Source organism: Lepidochelys olivacea (genome assembly GCF_965140295.1).
Source record: "Lepidochelys olivacea isolate rLepOli2 genome assembly, chromosome: 14".
Taxonomy (NCBI): domain Eukaryota; kingdom Metazoa; phylum Chordata; order Testudines; family Cheloniidae; genus Lepidochelys; species Lepidochelys olivacea.
The window spans coordinates 2,499,397-2,517,149 of NC_140424.1; the positions used below are offsets into that span (position 1 = coordinate 2,499,397).

The window sequence follows — 17,753 nt, forward strand, 5'->3', positions numbered from 1 at the left end:
TTGCTAAATATTTTAGATGAGTCAAACACTGCAATCCAATTAAACTATTATCATTATTTCAGAGGAAAATTAACATTGAATATTGCAGGTGTGGCCAAACTGTGAGCCACATGTGGCTCTTCGACAGTTCAGCTGCAGCTCACGGAGCTCGGTGAGTCACCCTGTGGGGGGAGGAGGGGTTTCACCCCACAACGGAGCGAGCCAGTGCTCGCAGCTTCAGCCCCATGTGGGGGGCGCAGAGGCGCAGGGTTTCAGTCCTGCTGAGGGTGAGTTGGCGCTTGCAGCTTCAGCCCCACGGGGGTGGGCAGGCACGGAGGCTCAGGGTTTCACCCTGCAGCGGGGTGAGCCAGTGATCATGGCTTCAGCCCCGCAGGAGGAGGGGCTCTGCTGCTTGGGGCTTCAGCCCTGCAAGAGGAGGCAAGCTGGTGCTGGGGGCTTCAGCCCTGCAGGTTGCACCTTAGGTCCAGCTTCAGCTGCACAGGCTCGTTATAACAGGAAATCGCGTCACTGTAGTGCTGTGCAGACCTTATGTGCTCCGATCTCCCTGCATGCTGCACACTACAGTTGTGTTTACTGTTCACAAGTCGCATTTGAATAGTTTTAGATTTAAGTGTTAACCTTACGTTAATTTTGTGGATGACAATGACATCTTCAAAAAGTAAGAAATGCAAGTATGAAGAAGAAAACCAAAATTTTCAGCCAGAATGGAAGGAAGATTTTGCATTCACTAGCAAACGTGGCAAACCCCTGTGCCTAATCTGCAATGCATCGCGCTTTCTCACTACAAAGCGAACTTGACAACATCACGACAAAACGAATCACAATAGCTTTTTGTCTAAGTACCCTCCTGGATCAGAATGAAGGGAAAACAAGCTACCCACATTAAAATTACACCTCAGCAGTCAGCAGACGCTACTTTCTGCCTTCAGTAAGGAAGCTGAGACAACAACTGACTTTTTGCTGTGGCATGGAATATTGCTCGTGCTAAATGTCAGTACTGTGATGAAGAATTTGTTAAGAAGAATATTGCAGAAGTAGGTTGCAGTTTTAGATCCAAGTAACACAAGTTCTCCGACTAATACAGCAAATTCTAATTTTGTGCCACACTATGGAGAGGTGGATCTCCCAGATCAGTGCCGATGTTTCAAGCAAGATGCAAAACGAACTAATAAAGAATAAAGAGTATCTGTGTGTGATGTCTAATTGATTTGTTCCAGGGGTGGTTGCGATGATTACTGTGCTGTAATAGTATGATACTGTCTGTACAGAGATTTATATGGAAGAGGAAAGCATTTAGCTGTATCGCTTTAAGATGAAAAGCACCAAGGGTTTCCTCCATCTGCCTTTTTATTACATGACAAACAGATACATTGTGGCACATTTTACTTTAATGAAGTAAAGCTAGACTGTTACCTCGCCATTCACACATCTTACTGGGCTGGCTGCACATTTCTGAAGTCTGGTTACCATAGCTGTTGATACTTTCTTAATAGAGAGGAGCTTAGCTGGGAGAGTGCCCGACTATGTTAGCTCTGAGCCAGGGTTTGAGCACTAATGGGAGGGTTGGGAACTGGGTATGAATGGCTTTGTGTTTCGATGAGGAGGAACAATGGGTGGATCCAATAACAGTCCACACACACTCCTCTTTAACCCAGAAGTGCAGCCTGTGTAGGTTTTGTGTCCTAGGTAGCATGAATTGTGGTCTGGTCATTTGGATTGTACGTGGAGCTTTGTATGCTGGGACCTGTACTTTCTGCAGGCCACACTTCCATATTAAAGATGAGTCGCTGCAGTGTATTTTGCACTTTAAGTGCAGCTCTCAAACTCTTGGCATCTTGTCAGTTTAGTCCATGGATGGGATAAGTTTGGGTAACTCTGCAACAGGAGGTCATTCTGTCCAAGGGCTGAGTCTGGAAATGGTGAGCTTCTTTTTGTTGTTGTGGGGAGAAGGCCTGAACCCTCCCTTTCCTCTAAACATAAAACACACATTGGGACAGCGCTTTCACACACTGGGCCAGTTTTCATTGACTGGTATCCACCAGTGAGCAGCTGCATCTGGCTCACTGAAAAAGCTTTCTGATTAAAACCTGCATCTCAATCAGTATCCAGTCTTGATTTGAAGACATGAAGAAATCGAAAATTCACTACTTCCCTGGTAGTTAATCATCCCCAAAGTTTAAAAAAATGTATTACTAATTTGAATTTCTCTGGCTTTAACTTTCAATCATTGATTCTTGTTGTCCCTTTCTGAGCTAGATTAAAGAGCTGTTCGGTACCCGGTATTTTCTCTTTTTGAAGGTACTCATACACAGCATTCAGCATTCAAGATACTTTTTCTTTTTTTGGATAAACTATACAGCTTGAGCTCTTTAAGACTCTCACTGTGATATATTTTTTCCAGCCCTTTAATCACTTAAATTGTGATTTTTCTGTGCATCCTTTCCAATTTTTCAATGTCCTTTTTAAAATCTTCACAGCAGAACTGGACACAGTATTCCAGTACTGGTCTCACCAATGCCCTAGACAGAGGCAAAATGACCTCCCTTCTCTTCACTACTCCCCTCTTTATATATCCAAGAATCACATTAGTCCTCTTTGCCACCGCATCAGTTGTTTGTCCACTGTGAGCTCTTAATCTTGTTCAGAGTTAGTGATTTCCAGGGTATGGCCCATTCTCTAGGTATGGCCCGTTCTCTAGGTATGGCCTGCATTCTTTCTTCCTAGGTGTATGATTTTGCATTCGGCTACACATTTTTTTAATGGTCCCAGCTTACCACACAATCCAGGTTCGTTCTGAATGACTGCCCTGTCCTCATTATTGTTTACCGCTCTACCAATCTTTGTATCATCTGCAAATTTCAGCAGCAGAGCTACGCATTCCTAAACTTAAGAAACCTGGAAATTGGTGCCAGTGGCTTGGGTTGAGGTAAAGGGTAACAAATCATTTTAGTTTTCTTGAAGCTCCTATTTGCTGCTGGTCCCCATCTAGACAAAAAGGTGTTTTTGGAAGCCGCGTCCTGTCAACTCACTGAGGAGTGAAGGAATATTAAGTATAGCTAGAACCAGGGGCTCCACTGTAGCAAATGCAAAGTTTAAAATTTGGTCTCGGCCCTATTGTAGCTATATTTTGGTTCCATACCACTAAACTCTACCTCTGGGGGGAGCAGACTTTAAAAAGAATGTACATCAAATTCAGCATTACATTTGTAGAATACACATTCCCTGTGCTACAATCTCCTGCAAACTAATTTTGGAATCATGGGCTGCTTTGTCAATTACTAAACTTACCCTGCGCTAAGATTTACTTGCTTGAGAGAGAGTCAGTGTGTACATATTTCAGTATTTGCAGAGATTTGAATTGATTTCTTACACCCCAAATGCTGAACTTTGAGAATCGCTTGTGTTGCAGTTTCCGTGAGTCTCCCAAGACAGGAGAAGTGTCGGCAATAGATCACTGTTTGGAAGGCTACCATGCTAGGAGTTGTTCAGTGTTCTTTTTTCTCCTTTCAAAAATAAAACATAATAGAAAATTTGGTTCCTCAGCACTTTTAACATGACACCATGATGTAGACTCCCTGTGTGTATTGCTGACAAGATCTTCCTGTTCATGGAGGTGGGACTGAACTTCATATCCCAAAGCTGGAGAACCGGAGGATGTGAATGTTAACCAAGTGGACTGATGCCACCATCCCACACAAGCCAGAGAACAGCTTGCAGCTGCAGTGGTAATAGCTGCTGTTTGATCATCTCCCTTCATATTATATTAGCAATGCCCCTGACCCTTTACAGAAAGGGACTTTGCTCTCTTCAGAGAAAATTAAACAGTATGGACAGAAGATTTTTATACTGAATATTTTACTTTGAAAGCAAGTAGTTACAGCTAGGAAGATTGAGGTGGTTGTGCATTGCTCCTTGAGATAATCTGTACCCTAAATGTCTGGATTTGTCTTAAGTGGAACAGGCAGAATGATTCCTGAAAGACAGCAGAGCTCAAATGCAGCCAAAGTGGCAGTAAAAGTCATTGCCTCAGCTTGTGGTGTGGTTTTCTGTGTTACTCTAGGGCTCCAAAATGCATGCTTTCAGCAGCAGTTTGATGATGGTTTATTGGCTAGAAGGAGCTTCTCAAGGTGACTTTTGCAGTGCGTCTGAAAATCTTCAAGAGGAGAAGTTTTTCAGATGAAACTATTTGAACATCTCTTTCTGCTCTGTAACTCTGATAGCGATGAAGAGTGTCTCTTTCACAATCAAGTCCTTGTATGATACTTGTATTAAAATTTTACACAGTAGTGCAGATCTTGATGGTCCAGTGGGTACCATTACTGCTTTCCAGGAATGCTGATCTGCTCATCAGAAAGGCTTTGGCTTAGAGAAACACCTTTTTGTTGGAATAAGAAGCCACCTAGTAAGTTTAAATATTTACCTGACATATTTTTCAAATAGTTATTATGGTGGAACCTGAAGGCTATAGCGATGGATACGTAAGAAATATATAGACAGATGTGCATCATATTCATTTGAGACAAATTTTCAAAGAACTTAGTGGGAGGAAAAATTTGGTATACTAATAAGAGACAGCAAAATGTGCCCCTCATAAGTGAACTTTGATGACCTCAGTAGGAGGCGCACACATACTCCAATGTGCTTAAATTGTTGTGTCTGGAATAATGAGGAGAATTTCATTAGGTCTTACAACTTCATGGATAGACAATATCTTTCTAGTTCATTTACAACAGCAGGGAGTTGTGAAGTAAGTCTGTTACCGTCATAAACCTTTAACAGTAGGGCCACATTTTCCAACGCAATGTGCTTTTTATTGTGATTCATTTGGGCATAAGCTTTCATGGGCGAAAACCCTCCAATGAAGTGGGTTTTAGCCCACGAAAGCTTATGCCCAAATAAATGTGTTAGTCCCTAAGGTGCCACAAGTCCTCCTTGTTTGTTTGTTTGTTACTGATACAGACTAATACGGCTACCGCTCTGAAACCTTTATTATGATTGTCACTCCCTGGAAAGTTGTGTTTTCTGATTGAACATCCTTCTGTGCCAGTGGACGCTGAGCAGTTCTTATCCAGACGCTATTTGGAGCATGAGCTCAAAGTTTTTATTATTAATCATATTTTTTATTAAATACTTCAACAGAAATATTGGGTGGTGAATAAAATGGAGCCAGACAGCAGTTCTGATCTGAAGACCAAACTTTCTGGAGTTCCTAACAGCACCTCTCCGTGCAGTGCCCCTCGAGATACATGTCCCTCACCTCATCTCATTGTTTATTGTCTCTTGATCGTGGTCCTCCATCCAAAATCTCAATTCTTGAGATAATTCAGATATTACTGCTTTTTTTGATAGAATGAAATTTGTACAGCAATATTCATTCTTGATAAGCCCATTTGGCTTATGATTCCATTATCGTCTTCAGATTTGTTCCACCATTTTGCTAGGGAAAGGAGTTAGATTTACAGGATGATAATATTTGGGATCACTTTTCTCTCCTTTCTTTGAAGATCAGTACTGCATTTTGCTTACCTCCAATTTCCAGTACCTCCCCAATTGTCTCATCCTCCCCCCCCAATATTCAGCAACATGGCAGGTTTGTTAGCAAATTCCCTTAATGCTGTAGAAGGCATATCTGTTGTTAAAGGAGTTCAGAATCTCAGTCATTTAAGTCCTCCATTAATTTGTATAGTTCAGGTGATGGAAAGGCAAAAAGCAGCAAACTTGAGAAGGGAACAAAATATGAGGTAAACTGATATGTGGAAGAAGTTCCTACTGAAACAAGGAAATCAAGGAGGTTGCACGTGGAGGAACAAAACAACTTCTCTCAATAAAATTAAAGCAACAGTACAGTGACACCTGTGGCCTTGGGAATGGCCTAATATATATTTATTTAAATAATAACATACTTAATAAAAATGTCTCTTTTGTAGGATTCCTGGCAGACTGAATGACAGGAGAACTCCTCTGGGAGAACTGAATTGGATCTTTACAGCAATCACAGACACCATTGCATGGAATGTGCTGCCACGAGGTAGGACTGTCTGGCAGTTAACAGTCCATATTTTCACCAGGAACTCTGCCTGCTCAGAGTAGAGGGGTAAGGAAGTTAGATAAAGGGTTAATAAAACAAGGAAGAAGAGAGCGTCTGATAACAAAAGAGGTGGAGAAAACATGAGCTGAGGTGAGACACCAGAAGAAAGAGTCCATGCCCGGGAAAGGGAAAAACAACAGAAAGGCAGAAAGTATTCATTTTCTAAGTGGAGAGAAGGGAGAGTAGGTGTAGAGCTGGGTGAATAATTGATTTTTTCAATTGCTGGCCATTCTGAAAAATTGGAGAATAAATTCAGTCCTGGTCAAACTGAATGAGAAAATGCCAAAAAAAAAAAAATGGTGAGTCAAAAAAATCAGTTTTGGGTCAAAGAAAATGTATAGTTCAACCTGAAATGTTTTGTTTCTGGGCATTTGTAAAGGGCTAGATTCACTTTAACTTAGGTCTCTCCTCTCATCTCCCAGGCAAGGGCCCTAACCACCAAGGTATAGGATATTCTGAGGTGGGTGTCTCTGCATCTCTCCTGTTGAAACTATTGTGCTTTGTATAAAATACTTAAATAGTCATTGGGCCAAAGAGAGAGAATGAGATTAACTCTGTAGCTTCGTGGTTAGGGCATGCTCCTGGGATGGGGAGACCTGGGTTCAAATCCCTGCTCCAGTGAATATTTATATGAAGTGGAATAGCTTCAACAGGCGAGACTGAGAGAGACCTGGTGGTGGCTAGTGCACTCAATTGGGGTAAGACCTGAGTTCATGCCTGGCCCCAGAGCAGGAATTCAAACCTGGGTCTTCCACATCTCAGGTGAATCCTTTAGTCACTGGGCCAAAAGTTATAAGGCGGGTTCTCCCACTGTCACCTCCCAGTCCTTTGTTTTGTGAATCTAGCCTGAATATTTTTTTTTCTGGCTGAAACTGTTTGGCGAATTCATTTCAAATTCACAAATAGTTTTGGTCTATTGCATTTTTCAATGAAGAAACTAGTCAAAAAACTTTGTCCAGCTCTAAGCATGACTTCTCAGGAGAGATGTTACTGTTTTTCTGGGGGGGTTTTGTTTGTTTTTTTGTTGGAGGAAAATATTCATTGACCAGCTCTGTTGTGCGTATGTGTGTGTATCTGCTGGTACACAATGCTGCTTAGAGATCAGTGAAGGTACCTGTGTGTCACACATTATCTCTCTGCAGATCTCTTCCAGAAGCTCTTCAGGCAGGATCTGCTGGTGGCTAGCTTATTTCGTAACTTCCTGTTGGCAGAAAGGATTATGAGGTCTTACAACTGTACCCCTGTCAGCAGCCCACGTCTACCTCCAACATATATGCATGCAATGTGGTAAGTCACTGCTAGCAGGGTACCTCTTGCTTTAAAGGCTTTGAACAGATGCCTTGTGGAGATTTCAAGAGCCGCTGTCATACGAGGCTGTTACCACCTGAATCTGTGCAGCGCTTTTCTGATTAAATCAGTGGATCAGAAATGGAAGCGCATGTGGCAACTTAATACCGATCTCCAAATGCTTCCCTGTGTGTATGATACCTCATTACTATAATTCGGTTATAATTCCCTGATGCAAAAGCTCCACTTCAGCTAAGTAACATTTCAGCCCAAATAGAGAAACAACGGAGCATCAGCTACATTTCTGTTTTGCTGGCATAAAGCTGTGATTGTAAGAGGGAGACCTGGGATAGTTGGGGCTAACAGAAGAATTCTTTTAACTTTCACAATAGAAAGTAAAAGGAGGTGGGGTTTGTCACAGAGTTCATTTCCTGGCGCTCTACTTCTTTTTAGATGATTGATGGAAATGACTCTCATTATGGAAAGCCTTTTAAATGCATTCCTGACTAATAAACAAATGCTGAATGAATACAAAAGTCCTCCTTATAAGTCTTAGTCCTGTCTAATTAAGGCTAGAATTGTACACAACTTGGCTAAGTGTAATCTGATAGGGTCAAGCTAACACAATTTCTGTAAGAGAAAATGATGCCTCTGTAATCTCAGAAAAATTAATAAAGTAATTGGTAAATTTAATTGAATAGGCTTGACTGACTTGGATATTCAGAAAGCTTTAGATAAAGTCCCTCCATCAGACTACAGTGGAAAACAAAGTTTGAGTAGGGTGAAAAGTCATGTCATGGGAAAACGGGTCGAGGTGGCAGAAGTCATATTACATGTCTTGTCTTAGAACTGGAGAGAAGTTAATAGTTCAATATTGGGATCATTGTTAAATACATTAATTAATCATTTGGAGGAAGAAGTAGACAGTGATTAGAAGTTTACTGATAACACACATTTGCTTTAATTAATAAAAAACATGGAGGGATTATGAGAAATGCACATTGGCACCTATAGCCAAAGCTGCTCCTATGTGCTTTTAAATTGGAGGAACTTTTGAGGAAAAAGATTTGTCATTGTACACAGCACAGTGAAGTTGGCTTGTCAGTGTGGTGTAAAAGCAAACAGGATGTTTGTATGCACAAAAGGGATAGAACATGTAGCATACCAATGAGCATACCACACAATGAGTGAGCGCTCATCTGTATGACTGTGTCCAATTGTTGCCTCACCTGAAAGATGTGGCAGAGCCTGGAAACCTCCTGAGAAGGACAATGCATGTGTGGTTACAGGTTTTGCAGGATTTTTATATGGGCAGAGATATACAAACAAATCTATCTAGATACTTATACCATGCTCATTATCAGGGTATCAGAGCTTCTTCTGGCTTCTTGCTGGAGTCCTTCTGGGAGGCAATGTGGCCTAGTGGATAGAGCACTGGACTGGAACTCAGGAGATCTGCGTTCTGTTTCTGGCTCTTCCACTGATCTACTGGATGACCATGGGCAATTCACGTCTTCTGTGCCTCCGTTTCCCCATCTGTAAAATGGGGATAATGATATTGACCTTCTTTGTAAAGTGCCTTTCATCTGTGGATGAAAAGTGCTAAATAAGAGCTATTATTATTGTTTTCATTTTTACTTAGTATTTAGCAAAAAACAGAGCTTCCTTAGGAAAGCATTCATCATGTCTGCTTCTGCTGACTCCCAGATGGTGGCAACCGAGGAAGGGAGAAATGAACAGACAGCTCCTTGATGTATATTTTCAATAGTCTTCCACAAAGGTGGTATTTAAAATAAAATTTAGGTCAGGGGAGACTCTTCCTTATTTGCCAGAGGAGGCCCAGCAACATAGCAGTTCGAGAAACTCTAGTGTACTGTCTAGTTAAAGATTTTATTAAAAAACAATCCTATGCCCATGTATAGCACCTTTTATTCTCAACTCTCTTAACATGTCACAGACTTTAAGTCTTACAACCCACCTGTAAACTAGGGAATGTACCGAGGTTCATCAGAAGTGGCTGGCTTAGTCGCACAGCATGTCAGCTGCAGGGCATGGGGGAAAGGAACATGGTCCAAACTCGCTGTCACGTGCTGTAACTCACTAGATAGTCCAGTCTCCCTAGGCCGTACACAGAGCTGTATTCTGAAGCCTTTCATCTGTTTGGTTTTTTTATTAAAGCAGATCATTGCAGCTGTTGGAAATTTAACCCAGAAAATGTGGTGGAGGAAAGAACCAGAATTTACATTGCTGGGTGATAGAGACCTACTGGATGACAGAATGCAAATGTGCACTGCCGAGTACACTGGTTGTCATTCTGCTACGAGCTTTTCACAGATTTTTGCACCTGGCAGATCAGAATGTGAATGCTTGTGAATGTGGGCACCGGCTGTGCTGTCATCCATAGCGATTTGAAACCCCTAGGATCTGCTGTAATATGTAAATGGATGATGAGCTCAGACACGTAGTCCTACAATACATCAATCTGTGTTCCTCAAAGACCTGACTTAAAGGTTTTCTGATTCCCCCTGCCCTCAGTAATAGTTATTTTGCTTGTTATGTTGGTTGCCGTGTGAGTGTTGTGATGGGGCCTTTCTGCTATTCCCACACATCCATGCTGAGGCAGGCAGGTATTGTGTGTCTCTACCCCCTTACATTTGATTTCATAGTTAAAAGCCTTCGTGGTATTGTGCTGGTAAGCTTCCCCAGCTATTTCAAAGTAGTTCAAATCCTTCCTCCATTCCTCTTCCTCGGGATGCTGATCTCCCCACCTAATCTGCATCCTTTCACACCCAGAAATTATGGGTGATTGGCCCACTCCTTCCTCGCTATAGACACCTCTTGTGCTGCGTTTTTTCATATGCCCAGTCACTGGATAAAGATGGAATCCATGCCAAACACTGTTCCTGTCCCACTACTTAGCTGGCTACAGAAGCAATAGCGTTACCATATGCCTTTATTGTTTAGAAAGCTGTCTGTGAAAACTTACATTGCTATAATGCTGCCAGCTCTACTGAAGTGCATTATAATTTACCTTGCATTTCAGATGTGAAGAAACATGATGAAACAATCTCATTGGGGAAGTATGAAATAGCAATTATATGTAAAACACAATCAAATTTTCTTCTATTTGTTAGTAGTGCATAGGGAGATACAGGATACACAAGCAAGCTGTAAAAAGGAATCGGCTTTGGAACTGCATGAGTAATATTGATTCACAGATACTTTCTTCCCTTTCTCCACACCATCTCCTCTCCTCATGCACTCTTTTAGATCACTAGGATGTTCTCTGGGGCTATATTCCGCACAGACAACATAAGTAATTTTAGTGATTCACTGATTATAGTAAAATATACTGAATGGATTCTGAACTTTGCACATGCTGTTCGCTCCTCCCCCCTTTCTGGGAAATGCTGGTCAATTGTACCGTAAAGATGCCCTGCACCACACCTTGCCACTCTGCTTCAGTTACTGGAAACATCCTCACAGTCAGTGTAAGAGTGGAAAGAAAAGAAAGCATCTCCTGCCGCTTCTAATTCCATCAGGTTCCTGGTTTTAACAGAAATGGGCTACAAAAAACAGAGTTTGGTGCTCAAGTTTCCCCCTTTTCTCCTTTCAATTATCAGTATAGAGCTGGATCCAGTGCCTTGTTGTTTCTGCTACAGTTACATTGATAGAAAACCATAAAGCATTTGACAAAATATCGTGATGATGTACTGCTCAGCTATGAGTGCACCGCAGGAATGTGTATATGCTGTGAAATGTTTTTCCACTTGACTTGAGCATCACTTGATCTCATGAATAATTATGGCTGTTCCTTTTTAGAAGTTAAATGTAGACCATTTTGCCCTATATTTTAGTATATATCTTTGTCTGTGCTTCTGTCTGATGGTTTTCTCTATACCATGCTCACTTTTCACATCATTTGAGGATCCTGAATAGATTAACCCTTTTCTGGAAATAGTCACCAGGCTGCCAATGGCATTGGAAATGTCTACAGATATGAGTGTCTCTCTCTTCTAAGTCATCTGGAAGTAAATTCTCTGTGACCAGTTAAGTCAGCCCTCTTAATTTATTCTGTAGACCAGTGCTTTCTGACTTACAAATTACTTCTTCTAACCAGGAGATTGGGCTTTTTTTTCTGAGGCCAGTTTTCGTCCACTGTCCGCCAGTATTAGGATGCACTCAATAGGGCACTGAACTTGGTAGTTAAGAAACCTGGCTTCTGCCACTGACCACTGTGTGGTCCTAAATGTGTGACTTAACTTCTCTGTGCCTCTATTACTGCTCCAAGCCTGTCTCTCTCGGCGACTTAAACTGTAAGCTCTTCAGGGCAGGGACTTTCTCTTACTGTGTTTGTACAATGCCAAGCGCAACGGGACACCGATCTTGGGTGAGTCCTGTTGGCATTACTGTGGTACAAGTAGTAGTGATATTCAATGAGGGAGCCCAGATGTAATTGTCTGTGGTGTATGCAGGGAGGAAGAAACGTTTTTGTCCTGCCTGCACGTGGGTCTCCATGGCCATCGATTGTAGTTTATGCATTGTGATCACCAGTAGAAAATTGTAATCAAGGTAACTTAGTAAACTGACAGAAATTTCCCAATGTGTAATGTAGGCCATGTATTAAAACAAGGGACCTTTATTATGCTGTGGCAGAGATGTGCTTCTAATAATAACAATAGAAATATTGCTACAGTAAATATACCAAGCATGGAATTCTAGCTGAAAAGGAAACCATAATGTAGCATCCCAACAACAGGTGAGGTGAGATTCTAATGTCTTTGGACATTGTGGGAAGTATTGCAAAAAAGGGTGCAAGTCTGCAATTTTCTTCGCTGATTAATTTAAAAAGGACTCTTCTTTTTGAAACACAGATAAGTCTTAACATCTCAGCAAGAGCAAAATGACTGAAGGATTTAGGAGGGCATTTGGCTACTCTGTGTTAGCCTTCTATAGGCTTGGGCAGATTCTTGTTTCAATCAGAAACATGAGGATTTTGGTCTCCACCTCATCGTTAGAGTCTCTAGTACCTATCAGAAAGGCACCCACCTAGTTTGATCAGGAAAGGTCCAGAGTTGCTATAGTAGGGCATGGGTTGAGGTCAGGATTGAGATTCATTGGCTGACAAGAAGAAGGTTGCCCATTGCTGCCTCTTACTAGCACTATCAGACCCTCATTTTCATGAGCACCCAAATCCTTACCAAAGATTTTATCGCTCTAAATATTTTTTAAAATACATGTGTGTGAGCTGCTTCCCTCTGGCCTTGCCTAGAGCAGGCGCCATGTGTCTGCCGTATCGCTGTGGAGGGGCTGACCTCAGACCGGTATTTGAAAATACCGTCAAATAGGACATGCTATGGAGTTGTAGCTGCAAAAAAAACTCGGCATGGGAATAACGTGTTCCATGTAGCTGGTACAGACTGAAATGTTTCAATCCAGTATATTTGTGTTAGTCCCCAGAGCACAGATGGCTGAAACTCAGATTCCTTCAGCAGCTCTGCAGAAAATCATCAACTCTGTTTCCAAAAGGAAGGAGCCCAGTGCTTTTTTCCGGTGCTGGAATGCAGTCTAATACCAGCTGTTTCCACAGAGAGAGAACACAAGCATAAGAGACTTCTGTAATTCTTTCCCAAAAACGAGATGTGAGGATTAAAAGCATCAGGCAGACTGACTCAGCCCAGAAAATTAAAGTTAAATGTAATAAGTTCTGCCTTCATGATCTGCGAACTACTGCAGTACATGTGGGTGAAGAAATACTGAGGTGGGTCTCTGTAACTGTGTTCTATTTATGTTGGTAAAGTATTACTGTGGGCTTCCAACATGGAACATTTTATTATCTCGCTAGAGCTAGATGCTCTATGCTTTCCATTCCCTGCTTAACAGCCCAAACTTTGGAGCACCTCAGAAAACACAAACTAAAGGCAGTTGGAAGAGATCAGGATAAATTATTTAAAAGTTTATAATACATTTCTAAACAAAATTGAAGTTAAAACACATGAGCACTTCCCTCAAGGGAGGGAGAGTTAATGACAGAATCCAGGGAGTCCTTTCTTGTTTATTTTTTGATGTAGAGTCATGCTGTTTTCCCCAGTTCCTTCAGAGTAATAGCTTTACTTTGTATTTCCAATGAGGGTGCCTTGTTGGACTGACTGATCAGTAAAGATGGAGGTGTTATGTACGGTTGGATTGCTTTCCTTGTAGACTTCTTCCCTAGGCATGCCCCCCTCCATTGCCAGTTTCATAAAAACAAATGCTCTTTCCCGTTGGGCATAGTTTGCGACTGAATGAACTGAGCCGAATGTCAGACAAGTGAGAAACTGAAAAATACCTGTTTCCCAAATTCACTGGAAGAGGGACAAGACTGGGGTATGTCCTCTAAATATTTGAAGCTGGGACATCTCTTTCTGCCTCTCTAAAAGATTATTGAAAACCATCAACTTTAGTGACCCCAACTTCTTTAATTAGGTTGCACCACAGCAGATCATGGGAAGTGATACTGTAAATTAACCTAGTCCCATTCCAACCCACTTCCTTGAAGTATGGCTCTGTTCTGAGGAGAAGGGCTGTAGATAAACATAAAGATAAATACATTCCCTGCCCCACAGAGTTTACTGTCTAAGAAACATTTGAATGTGAGATTCATTTGGGGTGCACAATGCAGGCCCACAAAAATAGTGGCTGGATTGAGCTACAGCTGAAAATCGTGGTCCAAAAATGTAAAATGGGCTTCTCAGTTTTACAGAAAACTTGCTTGTTTCCTTGAGTGAAATGTGGGAGTACATTCCACACTTGCATTTTTGCAGCTGAATGGGCATTAAAATAGGGGAATATTGTATCCCAAAGGAGTTGAGTCACTTCTCAAATCAAACCAATTAACTTATCTAATGGGTTTGAAAAACCTAACATCCCTGCTCAGTACCCACCTAGTTCTTGTGTTGAATATTGCTATAATCTTTATCAGTGTGGATATGGGAGCTAACTCCTACCAGCAATTACAAAGGCCATCAGTCATTTAATTCTCTCAGGTCTGTTTTAACTTAAACTATAAGAGTAAATCAGGCAGATGCCCAACTACAAAGTCTTCATGGTATATAGTAAAGAGCAGGTGACTTGCCTCTGCTAAGAGGCACAATATCAACTTACCTCATTCACAGAATAAGTAGGGGCAACAGAGTATAAAAACATGAAATCTAATTAAAATATTTTCAGGTCAAATAATGCATAGATGTGGTAATGCCCAACTGTTTTAGGAGACCACCTTGCAGCTATTGCATCATAGCTTCAGCACATTTGAAAACAAGAATAGATATTTGGATAGTGAGGAAATACAATAAAAGGGGGAAAAAACATAATACTGAGCTCTTATTCAACCATTTTTGTTCCTAACACAGTGAAAACTAATCTACAAAAGCACTTTGCGAACAGAAATCCCCATAAGATGTGAAGGAAGGAAGGAAATGTTATCCTGGGTTGGCTCTCATGAATCATTTCTAGAAGGGAATGGACCCCATCCCTGTCCGCCTGCTGCTCTCCAATTTATTTCCTGTTTGTGTGCTGAGGTGTAAGATTAGTTCAGAGAGTGTATCTACAAATTGCCTGCCTTCCCTGTCTCTCCTGGTAATCTGAAACCTTCAGTCATTACCTCTTCTCCTTAGTGGTCTTTATTTCCCACGGGTGTAGAACCTAAATTCTCTGGTTTCCCCACCCACATTTCGTCAACCATGTCCTTTTATCGTTCTTTTTCCGGACCTCTCCAATGCCCTTTTAGTGAAATATGTTTTTACCTGCACAGTGGGTTTGTTCTCTAAACAAAGACACAAGTAAAAGATTAGTAAATAACTTGCTAGTGTCTCTTTGGCAATTGGAAGTAATACAGTGCTGGCTTCCACCCGAACAGTATCATTTGCATGTTTTTAAAGTTTCAGCAAAGACATTGTTCTTGGGGCGGGGGGCGGTGTTGTAAGTAGTTGGATTGAGTGCACCCATGAAGCAGTTCACGTTAATTGGTAGCTCTCTAGACTGCGAAAGGCAGCCATATGGAAATTTGATATTGGTGATTTCACTTTTCAGAAAGATTGAATAATATTGGCTGATGTGGCTGCATTGATTTTTAATGATCTGTTTTTAGAAGACTAAAAAGAGATTTGGCTTTAATCTGCTAAAATCTGTCTTCAAATGCCGTATAGTTCTTCCTGATAAAGTGTTCGAAACTCTCAAGATCTGACCCTGCAGGGCTGCTCTGGACAAATTTTATAGGGGTATTAGTGCTCCTTACCTGAAATGACGTTGTATATGACCGTATATAAGGCCTGGTCTACACTTAAAATTCAGATCAACTTGGCTATGATGCTCAGGGGTGTGAAAAATTCATACTCCCTGAACACCATAGTTAAACTGATCTTAGACTAGGATGTGTCATCGGATGAATTCTCCCGTCCACTAGCTAGTGCTGCTTGGAGTGGTGCGTTACCTACACTGACAGAAATCCCCCTTCTGTCCCTGTAGGAAGCATCTACCCTACAGTGCTATAGGGCACAGCTGCAGGACCATACCTGTGCCACTGTACGACCCATAGTTTAGACATGCCCTTAGTGCTGTGTCTCTGCAGTCTGACGACCTACACAGTGTCCTTTATAAGCAGCACATTTCAGACTGTTGTGTGTCTCTTCCCCTGACCCTTTCCATCCTCATCTAGTAAACCATAGCTTAATAGTTCATCTCAAAGGCGCTATGTATGGCTCCTCTTAATATTTGAAACTACATCTACACATCAGTAAAAAAAAAAACCCCAAAAAAACCATGGCACTGAGTCTCAGAGCGCAGGTCAACTGGCTCGGGCTCATGGGGCTCGGACTGCAGAGCTAAAAATTGCAGTATAGATTTTCGGGCTCAGGCTGGAGTCCAGCATCTGAGACCCAACCCCTTGTGGGCCAGCTGCAGGTCTCTTCTTGCAGTGTAGACGTACTCCAAGAGTCTCTTCTCTTAAGGAGGCCTCCCCGACTCTTTTCAGCCCCAACAGTTAAAAATACTCATCCTTTGGTCGGAGTCAAAGAATCCTTCTATATAATAATTACAATAATTGACTTTGCTTCTGCCTCAACCAGGAATAAATATTTCCCTTAATAGCTCTGTGTAACCATTTTGCCTACAGCCTGGGCATGTATTGAGCATGTGGGAACCATTTATTGCCTGTGCCTTGAAGCGGTTTTGATTATCTCCCGATTACCTCTTAATTATATTGGTAGCCTGTTGCCAAGTGGAAGGTGAATGTTGATGAAGCAGGCTGGCAGGGTTGGGGCAATTGAAACAAATTCCATGTTTTGGATCAATGGAAAAAAGGTAGTTTTTTTCTTTTTAATTCTTCATTCTGAATGTGTAGATTTTTCTAATTGTAAGCAGCTGGTGGCTAGGCTAATGGAATGGAATCTCCTAGTGAATTGCTCTTCCGGTAGCATCTCTGCTTGGTAGTGCAGGGGGTTTATTAAGAGTTAAGAAGTTGTTAGAATAGGTAACTAAAATCCAGTTTATTGATTATCACCTCTAGTCCTACGTTTGCAAATGTTCCTTGACCAAGAAAAATTGCTTAGCCTATTGATGTTAATGCTTTGCCCATGAGCCATGGAGGAGCGCTTCTGTCTCGTGAATAAATTCGGTACCGTATAAGAAACTCTTTGGTGGTGGTGCAGCAGTTTAAGTCCCTAGCCTGTCATCTTAAAATGCCTGGGTTCAAATGCTAAATTGAGAAACGTATTAAATGAGTTTTGAAGAGGGTGGGAGGATAAACATTGCAAAAGTGCCATGAATCCCATGTTTCAGGAGAGACTTAGGCACTTTGGAGCATAAGTTCCATTAACATTTTTTAAAATGGAACTTAGGTGCTTCAGAAAATGTTTCCCTAGAAGAACAGCAGCCCATGTGACAAAACATCAGCTCAGCTGGTAAATGTTCAACAGAGATAGCTGTTCTGTATTTGGAATGAAGCAGGAGGATGTATCCATTTCATATGATGTTGTGTATGAAATATCAACTTTATCGCCAGTAATAAAGGAGGGTGCAAGGCAGCATTCGCTACTGTTACATTTTTTCAAATCAACAGACCCCGGGTAACTTACACCCAAGAGTGTGAAGGAACTAGCTGAGGGGCTCTCCGAGCCAACTGCCAATGTTAATTTGTAAGAAATCTTGGAGTACTGGGGAAATTCTGAAGAATTAGAGGTCTGCACATACGTTTACAAAAGGATAAAAGGGATGCCCAAAGGAACTATTGACTGGCTAACCTGATGTTGATCTCAGGTAAAATAATGGAATGATTAATTTGGAATCCTGTTAACAAAGAATTAATGGCTAAAAATACAATGAATGCCAATCTGCAGGTAGG

The 17,753-nt window shown here is 41.5% G+C and overlaps 1 protein-coding gene across 2 annotated transcripts in view; it reads left to right on the plus strand.

Annotated features, from left to right (window-relative positions):
• The window catches only part of RPTOR (regulatory associated protein of MTOR complex 1), a 304,649-nt gene that overhangs the window by 174,962 nt on the left and 111,934 nt on the right, over positions 1-17,753 (plus strand). For both annotated transcript variants that reach the window (XM_084646962.1, XM_084646963.1), the window contains exons 8-9: positions 5,928-6,028; positions 7,231-7,375. In XM_084646962.1, coding sequence (XP_084503088.1) covers positions 5,928-6,028; positions 7,231-7,375 — 246 coding nt within the window. The remainder of the gene's footprint in view (positions 1-5,927; positions 6,029-7,230; positions 7,376-17,753) is intronic.